The 16051-nt window shown below is 35.6% G+C and overlaps 1 protein-coding gene across 4 annotated transcripts in view; it reads right to left on the bottom strand.

Moving 5' to 3' along the window:
- Positions 1–68: 68 nt before the first annotated feature.
- The window catches only part of LAMA3 (laminin subunit alpha 3), a 123486-nt gene continuing 107503 nt past the window's right edge, over positions 69–16051 (bottom strand). For all 4 annotated transcript variants that reach the window (XM_039328618.1, XM_039328619.1, XM_039328620.1 and 1 more), the window contains 14 exons: positions 15490–15617; positions 14213–14333; positions 13850–13990; positions 13604–13734; positions 13086–13217; positions 11507–11648; positions 10560–10720; positions 8199–8388; positions 7033–7176; positions 6299–6458; positions 5945–6075; positions 4746–4839; positions 3741–3860; positions 69–1642 (listed from right to left, as the gene is read on the bottom strand). In XM_039328618.1, the coding sequence (XP_039184552.1) occupies positions 1497–1642; positions 3741–3860; positions 4746–4839; positions 5945–6075; positions 6299–6458; positions 7033–7176; positions 8199–8388; positions 10560–10720; positions 11507–11648; positions 13086–13217; positions 13604–13734; positions 13850–13990; positions 14213–14333; positions 15490–15617 (1941 nt within the window). In that variant the 3' untranslated portion in view covers positions 69–1496. The remainder of the gene's footprint in view (positions 1643–3740; positions 3861–4745; positions 4840–5944; positions 6076–6298; positions 6459–7032; positions 7177–8198; positions 8389–10559; positions 10721–11506; positions 11649–13085; positions 13218–13603; positions 13735–13849; positions 13991–14212; positions 14334–15489; positions 15618–16051) is intronic.

Genomic DNA, 16051 nt, shown 5'->3' with positions numbered 1-16051 from the left:
TAATTACCAGTTTCCTTATAAATGAAACTATGCTTAGAGAGTTGATAAAATAGTCATAAAACCTTATAAAAAGTTATGGCCAGATTTTATTGGATGAAACAAAAGAATGAACAATCATAGCAGAAAGGATTTGTTGCAATATTCTGTTGAATTTTCATAGCGTGACTTAGCTATTGTAAATTTTCTATGCGCATTTGAAGCTTTTCTTGTACAAGAGAAGAATATTTCAGCTGACTTTCGGAAGCAGGAAACTAGAGAAAAGGAAGCATGGGAAAATAGTAGGATGAATAATTGCTAGTTGCAGCTGCAAATAGACACTTGTTTAATGATACATTAGATGCATATGAATGTGTTTGTCCCCTTTTCTAGTCACCAGATGTTTGTATATATATTATAGAAAGTGGAACAAGAGAAGAGGGCAGTGGTGATTAGAAAGCAAAAGAAACTGGTAGGGGCATGACCCTTTTATCCTGTGGTAAAATATAATGTCGAATCTCACTGCTATGGAGTGAACACATAGATCAGGGGTCCCCAACCAATGGTCCGCGGCCTGGTACCAGGTTGCAGCCTATTGGCCACCGGGCCCAGGAATAGCTGGCGAGCCCCGCCCCACTTACAGTAGCAAGAAACCCTGCATTCAATCACAATCTAGGATATTTATAAATTGCTAAGCCAAATCATAAAATTATATTTTTAAAAAAGGCTTTTGATTGCAGATCTTGCAACTTCAGGTTGAGGCTCCCAAAGGATTAAATCATCTTCGTTTTCTTAACACAAGCAAAATTTCTGTTCAATTATTGCTTTTATTGAAAAAACTAAATTATATAAATCTATCCTATACACTCATTGTCTTTATTCAGTCAAGCTTTTTGAATAAGGTCAATGGGTGTATGTAAGTGCAATAAACATACTGATATTTTCCAAAATTTTCCAAAATGAAAATTGCATTTATTTGGTCATAGAACTGTTAAGACTATCACCTCCAATATGCCACAATTTTTAAAGTGCTTCGTATTCAATTTATATATATATATATTATCAATTACTCAATACCTACAACAAAATAATTCAACAATTCAACAATATTTTATTTTTCCACATTTTTTCTGTGAAGTTCGGTTCTATTTGTGTCCAAGGACCTTCCAATTCTTTTGGGAGTTGTTTTCATTTCAAGAGTCTTAGAAGTCAGCATTTTGTCAATGCAATTGCTCTAAATATACTCAACTGTTGTTGAAAGCAGAATATCACCATATTATATTAGAAGGTCATTTTATATTTCAAGTGGCTTTTTCATAGACAGCTTGTACACAGGACAACAAAAGCTTCAAAAAAACCTCAAAGAAAGGCAATACAGACCACAATTATGAAAACATACTTTTGAACTGTGATGGTAACAAGGGCAAAAGACCAAAGAAAGAGATCAAAGAGATCATATTGTGACTATCCATATAGCACATTAGATGACTTTATCTTCAGAAGATATATATATGGAACAGTTAATAGACAGGACACCCTTCCAGGCTGACAACACCATGAATGTTTGACATTTTGTTTAATAAAATAGATTTGTCATTAATTTTCATATTCTTTAAACAGCCAAGGAACACATCCTGAATTGGAAGCCATGGTGTTTCCAAATTAACTGTAAAGACAAAGCATAAACATTGATTAAATATATAATATACGAACAATTGGATATTGTTGAAAATAACAGTCTCTGAGAAATGTTAATATCTTTATTAACATATATTTGAATGAAATAGGCTGTTCTTATTTCCATTTAAAGCAAAATGTTAGTGATGCATAGCAATGCTATTACCATTTCTTAATATTTGCAATAATACATATTAGATATAGTCTGCTATAATATACATATAGGAGCCATTTCTCTGACTTAGTTTGGATAACATTGTGAAGAATTAATGAACAATGACAATAATGATAATGATGATGTTCATGATAATAGTAATAGTAGTAGTAGTAGTAGTAGTAGTAGTAGTAGTAGTAGTATAAAGAATGTGTGATACTAAATGTTTGAACATTTTCCAGAATAATTTTGCCATCTATTAATCAGTTGGAAGGTGACATTCAGTAGCTTCTGGAAAGCTGTAAACTCTTCACTCATTCTTTGGTATATAAAGCCACATTATTAATTCTAATAACTAAAACATTATATTATTTTAGTTGATCTGAAGGGGGGTTAATGCATATTTATACAGATAAGCACAAGGATGGGTTTCCTATGGCGAAGACAAGCATGATACACATTTTGCTCCTTGTTTTTGCAAAGAGGACTCCATTAAGCTATATGTTGCACTCAAACCTGATTTGTGAATATTTTCCAAACCCTGACATGTATAATTTCCAGTCTCTCCTGGTAACTAATATAAGAAAAAGATCCTCAACAGCAAAATGGTGGCTAAAATGATTTCTAATACAGTATGAAACAATTTCAGTGATAACATGGAAAGTCAGACTAATGGAATACCAGAACGCCAGAATTGGAAGGGACCCTGGAGGTCTTCTAGTCCAACCCCCTGCTCATGCAAGATACCCTATACCAGTGGTGACAAACCTATGGCAAGGGTGCCAGAGGTGGCACTCGGAGCCCTCTCTGTGGGCACACTTGCTATTGCCCCAGCCTTGCCTCCCCGCATGACCCCCTCCTCACCAGCAGCCCCCCTGGAGGAGAGTTGCCCCCGAGCGTGGCCCATGCAGAGCAGCATAGCCAAGGACATGGCAGCCAGGCAGTGTAGACAAGGCTCTGCCCTCACGCCCGATCGCGTACAGTTGATGCTGCGGGGTACGGGCAGAGGGCGTGGCTGCCATGGCGCTGCTGGGCTGCCTGGCCAATCTGCAGCGGGCCCTGGAGGTGGTGAATGGCCCTGCGGGCAGGTGGGCTGGGGGTGGGGCAAGGGGTGGAGCAGGGGCAGGGCCAGTTTTTGGGCACTTGGTCTCTAAAAGGTTCACCATCACTGCCCTATGCCATTCTGAACAAATGACTGTCCAATCTCTTCTTGAAAACCTCTAGTGATGGAGCACCCACAACTTCTGGAGGCAACCTGTTCCACTAATTATTTGTTCTCACTGTCAGGAAATTTCACCTTATCAGGTTTTTCTGGTATTTATTCTCCCAAATAATTTAAAGTGTCACCATCCAAAAGTAATCAAATATCCCAATATTTACAGTATAATCTTGAACCAGTACTTTAGAAAACTTATGGTACTTCTGGACATTGTTCCTTTCCCTACGTGTGCATACATGACAATAGCACTATAATTATATATGTCTCATTTAAAAATGTATGTTAGAGTTTCAAGAAATCCTGATCAATATTTAGAATGCATGGTTAGAGGGGACTGTAACCATTCTTCTGCTACACCTGTGCCCAAAAGATATTGTTCCCTGTGAGAAACATCACTACAAGTTGCTTCAAATAAAGAAAAATAGAAGCAATAAAATCTTGCTTCCTGATGCAAAATAGCTAGTTAAGAACAAGGCCATATCTCAAAATGATAATAAAACTCCTGCTCTTGTCTGATTATTTCTGACCCCCAGTTCTTGCATATGTTTATTTTTTAAAAAAGATAATAAAATACATTCAGGCAATTAACAATGGATTTTGCTTTGATCATCAGAGAGATGAAAGTTCATAATGGATGAGACAGAAACTTAGCTGTTTTTAAATGAGTATTATCACAGTTACTTATTTTTTTTCCAAAACAAAGAAATCTCATACCTGGAACTCTTCCAAAATAGAGCGGCTGAGCATGGCTGGTAGAAAGCTTAGAAGATAGTGCAGCAATATAATTTCTGTTTGTGTCTACATCTAAGTAGATAATATTCTGCTTCTGAGACACTATAAAAAAATCAGATGAAAAAATCAGTTCCATATCCCACCCAAAACAGTAGCTAGTTAGGTACCTAACTAACTAACTAACTAACTAACTAACTAACTAACTAACTAAATAACTAACTGTCAATAAATGCTTTTCATTCAATTCTGTTTCTCAACGTATCTGAAAATAATTTGCTTTGTCACATTCTAAGTCAATCCCTTCAGTGATGGGCAAACGCAGTAATCATGAAATTAAGAAGAAAATTATGCTACACTTCATGAAATATGTCTCATATTTACATTTTCTACCTCCAACTTGCTTTTCCTTGTTTATTTATTTAAAAAAAATGCATACTGTAAGCCCACCTGCCTGTCCAACTCTACAACTACTCTTATGGAATTGGTTATATTTTTATCCTGCAAAACTTGAGTCTTGAACCTTTTGCAGAAAGAAGCTCATCAAGGAGAAATCTCAGGGATTTCTCCCTATTCTATTGCAAAATATTCCTTCCTTCAAAAGATAATTTTCAAAAGAGAAAATAGAAGTTAGGCCAATATTATATTTAGATGACGTACAATGTCATTTGGTCTTCAATCACATACTTTTCTACTTTCGTTTTTTCATAGTAATTTAAGTTACAACATTCATTTATTTCTCTACTATTTGACTGACAAAATATATCGGAAAACTATTGAGGATACATTATAAGGAAACAGCAAAAACAATTATGCCAACTTTCATAAAACTTTGTTATGAATAGGCAAACCTCTAGTTGTCTTTAGGGATTACTTTGAAAGAGTTAAATTTGTCTCTCGGAAAAGACCCTATGCTTTTGTAAAGTTCTTTCACATTGACTTACATTTTGCCCTCTCCCTAAAGAGTGAATGAATGAAACTCCACCATACCTGCTACAAAGTGCCACTGTCCATCGCACAGAGACTGCTGAGGTGTGACTGACAGAGAAAACACTCCAGCACTATTATTTCCAGAGGCAGTGAGCTGTGAAAAGAAGAAAACTTTTCAATGACTACCAACAATAAGAATACATTTAAATATAAAAATACACACAAGGAACACATCTTTGTCAGATTTTCTGAGCTTTACTAATATTATCAGTAGCTTTAGAAACAGACTGCTATTCTTCAGATTGCTATGCTTCAAGAAAGTTACCATCTCCTGAGAATTCCCCGAGAAAAGTTTTCTAAATTCTGTATTTCACTAACCTGGGGTTTTTCAACTGGTTTTCCCTGGGTTGAGACTACTAATTTTACCTGTCTCTGGTAACTTACAATAACACACATATAAGAGACTAAGCTAACTCGTACTGCCAATAACGGGAAAGGGATAGATTTTTTTTATCAATCTCAGAAGCATTCATTCTTGAAGCATAAAACTCAATAATAATCTTTCAGTATAATTCCATCAAAATACCATTTATAGAGCACCACCCTTCACCTGCCCTTTTTTTTTGGTCACACCAGTCATAATACTATTGTATGATTTGTGTACTGTGGCCTTATATCTCAGTTTGTAAAAGTAAAGAATATGAAAACCACATCTCCATAAAATTTCTATCTTAGGGGCTGATGGCTTTATCTGGAATGATGACTGCATGTTGTAGGTATTCAAATAAAAGGACTGCTATGGAAGACAAAGCTAATTACAAAATTTTTGTTTCTCAGGGAGGCAAACTTTGAAGATTTTCTATTGTCAAATTCTCAGGATATTTTTTACTATTTCCTCTCTATTGTTTTCCGAATTCACCTTCTAATAAGTCCTAGGTTGCACCATTTCATTCTTTAAAGAATTCCTAAGGCCTATGTAAAGCCAGAGGCATTCTAGGAAATAAAGTGACGGCGGGATTTCCTTTGTTCAGCTTCCTTTTAAGTAATCAGATGAAGCAAAGGGCATAATAGGCACCCCAGCAATGTCCATTGATATATTGGGCGATTACAGCTATAAAAGATCTTCCGAAAGGAGATTCAATAACAAATGGTAGTGTACTTCAGGAATTCAAGACCAGAATCATTCCCTCCCTTTCAGTCCACAGCACAATGTAACATTTTAGATAAGGAAGAGGAAACAAGACAAAAATCATTCCTACCATGCCTCCTTCCATGTAAAGAGTTAAATAGTTTTCTTGACTACTGCCCGCATGGATTAAAATGCCAGTGAAACTTCTTGGGCGGATGTTAAATGCAATCCTATATTCCATGCTTATTAAAAAAGTGTTTTCTGGAATTAAAAAGGGGGAAATAGTTTTGTTCAAAAGAAAATTAAAAGTATTACCCAGTTCCATACTGCTTTCCAGAAAAATTCTCTGAGTAGCTATTTGATAAAATAGAGAAGTGCTATGGATTCCTTTCTCTGTGCCCATGGCGCTATGCTCATGTGGTAGGATAACAACATACATACAGAATTTTAGATCAGAATAAATAACTTATCCTATTATACTCACCAATCATAATGTATCCCCCTTCGTTGAAAAATGAAACACCATTCTCCAAAATATTGTCCAAGCAAGGCAGGACACCATTATTTTGCTGGTAAGTATACATGTGTTTTCTCCCAACTTGAAAGTTTCTCAAGCAGCCCACAAAACTCTTCTCTGGAATATTCTGAATATACATATACCCAATATAGATTGGAATAATAATATTATTACATACATTATATCACTACTACCACCCCATGTAGCCTACTGTATATGGTAAGGTACTAGATGTCCAGCAAAATGAAGACAATCCTTAATGAGGAGCAAATTACTTCAGGTTGAGCAAGCCCTTGTTTAAGAACCTCCAGTGATTTGCTCAATAACATTATGAACACCACACATGAACAAAACATGCAAAAAAATATTTCTAGAATATTCTTTGGATGAAAATCTGTAACTATGACATTGCTCTCTTTATTAGCCTAGCTTCCATTCTGATGCTACATAATGTTTTGTGTGGCTATAAAGTACCTGAATGTGATTATTCAAAATTGGAATTGAGTTTATATATTATCATCTTCATTTCCCAGTGACAGTCAAGATGGAAATATGACATGAGTATTATACTTTAGTTTTCCATTAATAACAAGGACTTGAAAGAGAAAAAGAAACATTTACTGCCTTGGCAATTATAGATAATCTGAGGTAAAAGTGTACATAACTATTTAAATTCATATAGTACAACTTCTCAATTTTACCTGAATATTTAATGAAGGAACAGCTCCTAGATATATTGATGCATCAATCTGGGAATAAGGATAAGAAGATGGTAGGTTTCCTTCGCGAGTCTTCAAACCATCAATTATAAGGCGCATTTTCTTTTCATTAATGCTGAATACCACCTTTTCAGGAGAGAAACATAATCTTAAACTGATATCTCAAATGGTGATTAAGCAATACTTAATTGACCTTAGACTTAAAAAAGCACATTTTAAAAATAAACTCAACAAACAAAAAAATGGCATGCTGTAGAATATTCACAGTGTACTGAAAGCAAAAACTATTAATACATTTATCTGGGTATTGGGTTTTGAGGCTACCTGATTTCAAAAAAGCTCTGGGAAGCTTACAATATTTAAAATACAAAACACAAGAAACATGGCTGCCTGCACTGAACCACATCAGGAACATTTAGGAAACAGGGCACCCCAAATCCTCTAACACAGGGGTCCCCAACTCCCGGTCCGTGGATCAGCACCTGTCTGTGGCATGCCCGCAACTGGGCCACACAAACAAGCAAAGTCCCATCTGCGGGATGCAGGCAGTTTGCAAAACCACGCCCCCTCTAGTCCACGGAAAACCCTTTCTCCACAGCATCAGTCCCTGGTGTTCAAAAGATTGGGGGCCTCTGCTCTAACACCCGGCCTAGGAATAGAGCCAGGTCTTAAGAGACTTCCTTGGAGAGTGAGAGACATACATATCTCTAGGGCGGGCAGAGCTGCAACAGAGAAGACATGTTCCTTTAGTCCCAACTAAAGAAAAGGACCAGGAGCATATCCACTCTGCCCCAGCATACTGGATAGGCAGAAGAAACGAGATAGAATAGTGACTGGCAGCGTGGTTCCCACAGATACTTTCAAAGACTCTTTTAGAAAATGAGTCAATGAAAACCAATCAATCAATCTCTAAATTTGCAACATAGACAGATTTTGATTAATCTATTTTTGAAAAAAAAGCCTAATTTTAATTAATTTTTTTAAATAAAAAGATGCTCATAACTTTACAAGAAGAAATGTAATTGTGTCCAATAGTGAAAGCATTTCTGACTTCTGGTCTTGAGTATCTAGACATGTGATACATTGATATACTCTAACAAAACAACTAATACTGTTTAGAAAGAAAAACACAAGCAACCCATCCTCACCGTATGCCACTGTCCATCATTGTATTTGGCTTTGCTCTTGATTTTTATTTTTTTTCCATCATAGGCAACTGCAAGGACATACCGTCCTTTTGAAAGATGAAGAGCAACATATCTGTTCCCCATCTGATCTCCCATGAAGAAGACCATTCCCCTAGATGATGATGTACGAATATCAACAGCAAAATGGGATCTTGAATATACAAACATAAAAAATAAGAATAAGAGAAGGCAGAAAAAGACAAAGCAAAGTGGAAATAGAATGTGTTTTACTTCTCATTGCTTTACTATTAATTCTCTGCTTCTATAGTTGTTATCTGATTTGTATTCTGATTATTATTCTGATTGATCATCGCACAGTCAGCCAGATGTTCAGACTGGATTTGGCATTTTGTCTACCTATCGAGTCCTTACCCAGGACCTGGGATAGGCAGATGTGGATGTCTGATGGTATTACAGATATCGTCGCAGGATGGAAGCAGTTCCTAATAAGGCCGCCTTTTGCAATTGACTAATAGCGAATTTGTCAATGCCAATGGTGTTCAAGTGGTGCTCCAGTTGTTTTGGGATTGCACCCAAGGAGCCTATTACTATTGGTACTACCCTTGCTTGCTTTTGCCACAGTCTTTCTATTTCTATTTGTAGGTCTTTGTATTTTGTTATCTTCTCCAGTTCTTTCTCTTCTATTCTGCTGTCTCCAGGCACTGCCACGTCCACTATCCAGACTTTTTTGTCTTTCTTATCGACAATTGTTAAGTCTGGGGTGTTATGTTGCAGGTGCTTGTCTGTTTGAATTCTGAAGTCCCAGAGCAGTTTAATTTTATCATTTTCTATGACTTTCTCTATTTTATGATCCCACCAGTTTTTGCTTACAGGCAAATGATATTTTTTGCAGATCTTCCAATGCACCATTGTTGCTACTTTGTCATGCCGCTGCTTGTAATCAGTCTGTGCAATCTTCTTGCAACAGCTTACCAAGTGGTCCACTGTTTCTTCAGCTTCTTTGCATAGGCGGCACTTACTGTCTGTTGCTGTCTTCTCAATTTTGACTTTGTATGCATTTGTCCTTAAGGCTTGGTCTTGTGCAGCCAGAATTAGTCCCTCGGTCTCTTTCTTCAATTTTCCTGCTCTTAGCCATTGCCAGGTTTTATTATTATCTGCTTTCCCAGCTATTTTTTTCATGTATTGGCCATGTAGTGCTTTGTCTTCCCATGCCTCTATTCTGTTCTTCATTTGGTCTTTCTTGTAGGCCAGTTTGGTCTCTCCAGTAGTTAGTAAGCCTTCCTGATATACTAATTTCAGTGCATCTTCATCATTGTTCTTCAGATATTCTTCCAAAGCCATTTTTTCTTCTTCAACCATCTGATGTACTTGTAGCATTCCACGCCCACCTATTTGCCTTGGTAGATAAAGTCTATCAATGCCACTGCGTGGATGAAGGGCATGATTCATTGTCATTATTTTTCCGGTCTGCCTATCCATTGCTTTTAGTTCTGCTTGAGTCCAGTCCACTATTCCAGCTGTGTACCTAATGACTGGGATTGCCCAGGTGTTGATTGCCTTTATGGTATTTCCTCCATTGAGTTTGGATTTTAAGATCTTCTTCACTCTCTTGATGTATTCACCTCTAATCTTTTTCTTGACTTCAGTGTGCTTGATGTTGTCAGCTTGAAGGATACCCAAGTATTTGTAGTAATCTTCCCCATCCAGACTCTTAATGTTATTTTCGTGGGGCATCTTGATTCCTTCAGTTTTCACTATTTTTCCTTGTTTGATAGTAAGTGGCACATTTGTCCAAGCCAAACTCCTTTACAATATCTTGGCTATATATACGGACAGTGTTGAGCAGCGATTCTATTTCAGATGATATTATTATTATTATTATTATTATTATTATTATTATTATTATTATTATTATTGTAAAAGATGGTTAGGGTTTGCTAAAAAATTATCTACTGAAATTCTTGGTTAAACAGACATTTTAACTGGCTGCAATCATAAAGTCAAAGCTACATTATCATAGAAATGATCAAATGCTATATATCTTTTTATATTACTTCTATTAAGCATAATTTGTTACATAAGGTAATGAAGAACACAAAACATGAGTTCACACTGCAGCATGTAGACACGTTGTGTATCACAATGAGACTAAATCTAGGACCTAGTTGCCAGCCGTCCCATATAAACATACACTCAAGTGTGTGTATAAGAGAGAGAGAAGAGAGAGAGAACATACACACATACGATCATGTATACATATATGTTATATATTCCAATGAATCAAAAGCTTGGACTTTACCTAAGGCTTAAATTTCAGGTACTGGTTTCTATTTGGAACAAAATAAAAATAAATCCCATTACCTGTCTGTTGATGTTTGGGATACTGTAAACAATAAATAAGTTCCTGGATTATTGCCAAAGTGGTAGGCTTCAGGGACAAATTTTAACCCAGCATGCGAAGGACAGTCATTCTTGTTCTGCTGTCTATTTGAATCTGTCGAATAGGCAATAGTTTTCCTTTTCTGGAAATGGAAATTATATATATATATATTTAGTATTCCTGTCCTGGTAGAGGACAGGAAGACCTGGAGGAACGTTGTCCATGGGGTCGCGATGGGTCGGACACGACTTCGCAGTTAACAACAACAACATATTTAGAATTGACGATTCCAGGAATACAAGATAGAGGTTTATTAAGAGGGAAAATCATTTAGGATTATGTGTTTCTTATAATAATCATGAATTCACTTCTCCTTTACGCAGGATGGGTAACCACTATTATTACTATTTGTATTACTTTACTTCTTAGTTCCTGTCACAGATCTTAAGACATTTTCATCTTTGAAAGAACAAGCTGTTCTCTGCAATACAAGTGGTGGAGGATGCTTCCCATCTCATTTAAATCAGTGCATAGATATAGAATACCTATTATATTGAATTATCTCTAGCTACTCTTCCATGGACTGCTAATGGAGATGCTCCCTTAATATTCATAATTTGCTATTCATTATGGGACAATGCTGCAAAGAGCATTCTGAATATATGTGTCCTAATTGTGCAATTCTACCCCTATTAGCTGTATTTAGGTTTACAAACTTTCACTATCAGCTGAAGATTTATTCCCTCCAAATTTTGCCTGAATTGTCACTGCTGCTGTTGTATTTTTTGACTGCTTGTAATTTTTCATGGCCCTATTGTTTATTTTCTGTATTATTTTTCATGATAAAAATAGGTAGCAAACTTTATATATATGGTTGTATAACAGAACACAGAAAAATTAAAGAGTTTTCTTTAACTTCATTCCCTACCTTTGAAATCTTTGGATGGTGTGCATCTGGCAATTCTTTCAACAGCATTGGCTTTTGTCGTTCTGGAATCATACAGAACCCTAGAGACACATCTCTCTTAACAGAACCGGTTAAATTTTGAACCTGAGCAGGTAGCTCTGAACTAGTATGGAGATAAAAGAATAACGATACAGCATATTATTGTTTATATAAATTGGTTAAGAATAAAACTTGCTGAAAGCAAAGCATGATGTGGATAAAGAAGGATGTAGGAATAACAAAAAAGGCTTATTTCAATATATTCAGAATAAAAGGAAAAGAATAAATGAACTAGCTGTTTATCTGAATAATATATTAGTTGCAAACTTGGAAAGTGAAGGACCATAGCTTGCATTCGAGAAAGTCCTGGAGAAAGTCCTGGATATTTTGAGTTTAAGTCTCCAAGACCAGAGTAGGACAAAGTATTTTTCTAAAATTAAATAAATATTTTTTAAAAAGAAGAAAAAAATCTATCTGGTCCTGGAGATTTAAACTCAAAGTAAATAGGTAGAGACAAAAGATTAAGATACACTTTAAAAAATGTACTTGATGAGGCGATGCAGTACAAATCACATGTATGTTGTATACTTTCTCCTGAATCACCTATCCTGCCGATTAGGAAACAGTAAGGAAAACAGAAGCAATACAAATGATAAAAAATAAGGATGACTGACATTCTACATAATATAGTTTTGTCTTCTTCCAATATGTTATGCTATTGTAAATTTGCTTGGTCATTAAAAACATCACAAAAATCTATATACCAGTAAAATTCTTGTGACTGTAACCTTTAACTGGTTGAAACAATGTATCATAGGGCAAAACATTTTCAACCAAAGTACTTCAAAAGGGTTAAGTTACAGAATGCCGGGACTAATTAATCTCACTGAAGTGAAATTTTGGAAAGTTCTTGCTGTTTCAGTGTTGCTAGCTGCTACTGTACACCATCATTACCATAGTCATCTGATCCTCATTTACAACATTCCCTAACATCTTCCCACAAGTCAATAGGGAAGCCTGGGAAACTTACAGAGAGAAAGGGTTCATGTGACTGCGGCTGATGGCGGCAACACGTTAGTGGATTTGGACTTGCAATTTCCTTTCTGGGAAGCTTGCAGGGAGAAAGTCAATGGGAAACTTTGCAGAAAAGGTCACAAGTTGCTCCCACATCTATACAATCCCCACCGGTCCCTGCACTTTCAAATATATCTGAAAGAATGACCCAATGGATCATGGATTGTTTAGTATTTTCAAAAATCATGTTGGAAATTTCGTGCTTTGCTCTAGTACAGCGATTCTCAACCTTTTTATACAGTGAACCCTGGTCACACGGCGTGCATGCACGGTGCCGCCCCCATGCGTGGTGTGCATGCGCGGTGCCGCCCCCATGTGCGGCGCGCATGCGCGGCCCCCTGAGAGGGAAAAATGGTGGATCGCGTTGTTTGGCGACCCCCGTAAAATGGTCATTCGACCCCAAATGGGGTCGCAACCCATAGGTTGAGAACCGCTGCTCTAGTAAATAGATCACCATGTATAGAATATGATTACATAATATATTTACCTTTCTATAAAGACATTGGACATACACCCTTCAAAGTTATTCCCACCCAGTTTTATTGGTTGATTTATTAATTTCCTTTCAGGTGTTACAACTGTTTTTGAGTTAGGCATATCATCAACTAATAACGTCAGCCTAGAAGGACAAAAAATGCATATGAGAGTGAAATTATCATGGCAAAACTATTATGATACTAAATAATTATTATTCACTTATATCATTTGTACATTCCCTTCCAGCAACTGTTACCAAAGTTCCTATTATATATCACATCACTATGTAATTTGTCTTAGAATCTGCCACCCTCCAAACAAAGTAATTTTGTATTTTATTATTAATAATGCTGTCATATTCAAGAATACCTCTGTGAAAAACAAATCATTCTCAGGATCCAGATCCATTGACTTATTATTTCTAATACAGTTTAAACATTCACAACCTTTATAACCAAGCATCAAATTAAACAATACAATTATATTTTGACCAAAGCATTACTCAATACAATAATCATTTAAACATACGTATCATCTTCTTTTATCACTGTTATGTAATGCATTGAACCAATTTCACATTTTTTGCTCGATTGGATTTCTTCATCAGCCAAGTTTACAATTACATAGCCATTTCTTAGGAAAACAGTAAAATCAGCAAGCTAAAAGAAGGAAAAAGAAACAGACATTTTTTTTGAATATTGAGATTTTAGATTTTGTAGGAAAGCAATCTGACTGTATTTTAGAAGACAACAAAAGATAATTTATCTTTCTTACCCGTATTTTATAACTTAATAGCATTCCATTAACTGCCAATGTGTGAAAACCAAATCCAACTTGGAAATTATCAGGAAATGGAAAATCTTTATCATCTAAGTCAAGAACTCCATTCTTGAAAAAGTTTGCAGTTCTCACCAGCTAAAAAATACAAGTAGATGATAAAACACTTTCTTTTTAAAACTAGTGAGTGATCTTTTTTTTGCTTGCTTCTCTATTATTTATAATAAGATTAACAGATGTTTCATATTTTTAGAAATATTTAGAGGTATTATGATTAAATAATGAAGACGAATTGTGAATTAAAGAATTGTGAACATTATGGAGTAATACCAAGTAATAAAAGAAGTGGTGATTACTTACCTTCCAATCCCCCGGGCATTTTCTGCTGACACCAAAACTTTCAGAGAAGCTTATGGAACGTTCAAATGAGGTTTTAATATTCATCATGCACCCACGAAATGGTGGTGTGGGTATATTAAACCTGCTTCCAAAAAATAAGTAAATAACAGCAATCAGCAAACCACAGCTTTAAAGTTGATATTATGCAAATCTCTTGTCTTTTGGGGTAGATAAACTACTCTCCACTATCAGAAAGAATTCCATAAACTATACAGGGAGAAAAGGGTTGCACTTTGATCTAGTGTTTGGTCTTGGCGGCAGGCTAGAAAACAGGAGACCCTGAGTTCTAGTCCTGCCTTAGGCATGAAAGTCAGCTGGGTGATTTTGGGCTAATCACTGTTTCTCAGTCCAGTTCACCTCACACAGTTGTTGTGGTAGGAAATAGGAAAAGGAAGGAGTATTACGTATGTTAACTGCCTTAAGTTATTTATAAAAATAATAAAGGCGGGATAAAAATCTAATAAATGAATAAACTTTCCAATTGCTGTAAAGCCATGGTAAAGAATTTACATCCTCTTTAATGTCTGTGATGACTGCATTGTTGAGAGTAGAATTCACCATACAGGAGAAAACAAACAATTCTTATTCATCTCTAAATTATGTTTGTATGTTTCTCTTCAAAATATATATTTATTCAAAGAATAACGTATTTTTTAAATTATACAAAGAAAATAAAGAGTTTTTTTCTTACTATTATTTATAATTATACATGTTTATACCAAGTGCATTTTTTGTACAAAAAAAAGTATACTATGGGAAATTCTGGAATCCACATACATATTCTAAAACCGTAGGTTTAGAAACTATAGAAAATAGCAGCATCCCCATTCTTACTTCTTTTGGAAAAAAAATTATGATTGTATATTATCCCCAGATCATTTGAATGGCAAGCTCAATTTCCAGAAGGAAAAAGTTTTAGTTAAAAAGTTTTTCATTCCAGCTTAGAAGAAGGAAAGAATTATTTAGTCATCCAGCTGGATCTTCTTTCTGTTAACTTACATCAAGCTTGAGGAACTTATAACATATCAAGCCAAATGCACCTCAGTCATTATATACAGTAATGTTGCTTCTAGATGACTGACAATAACCATACCAAGCATCAGTACCAAACCCAAGAAAGGCAAAAGTCTCCAGCTAAACCACAATCCAGGTGCAAGAATGCATTCAGCATGGCCAAGGCCTAACATGCATCCTTACTACTCTGCACCAGTTCCTATCTTCAAGATGGTGCCACTTACCGTTCTCTTAGAGAGTTTGGAATTCCTCCCAAGTAATATGAATCAAAATGAAATGTATTCACGCTGGCATATAATCTAAGTTTGTCAACCCCAAAAATATATTGTTTGGGGGAAATATGTAAAATAACCTGAAACAAATAAAACAATCAGATTTAAAGCCTTTTGTGTTATTCGTTATTTCATTATGATTTCAACATTTATATTTACAAGTGGTATCTTTATTATTTCCAATATTGTGCCTTTTTATGTTTTTTGAATTAGTTTTTAATAATTAATTAAAACAATGAACAGTCAATATTATAGGTAAGAAACAAAAATTAAGACAATACTAAAATATAGTCAACAGGAAACAAAATCAACAAGAGGGGAGAAGAAACCCAAAGTTCTCTTTTAAAATAGACGTTTTTTAAAAAAGCTGCAACACAAACTTTGCCAGAAATATATATTAGCTTCCAGTTCTTTTCTAAAAGATAGAAAATGTTGATATGGCCAACAAGCACAAAGCATTTTCATTCCCCCCCCCCTGCTTACTTTCAAATTTCAAACTTAAAAACGTTTCCTT

Source organism: Crotalus tigris, unplaced genomic scaffold (assembly GCF_016545835.1).
Source record: "Crotalus tigris isolate CLP2741 ecotype Arizona unplaced genomic scaffold, ASM1654583v1 scf7180000024382.2542628, whole genome shotgun sequence".
NCBI classification, from domain to species: Eukaryota; Metazoa; Chordata; class Lepidosauria; order Squamata; family Viperidae; genus Crotalus; species Crotalus tigris.
The sequence above is the reverse complement of the archived record's forward strand: the minus strand, read 5'-3'. Positions and strand labels throughout refer to the sequence as shown.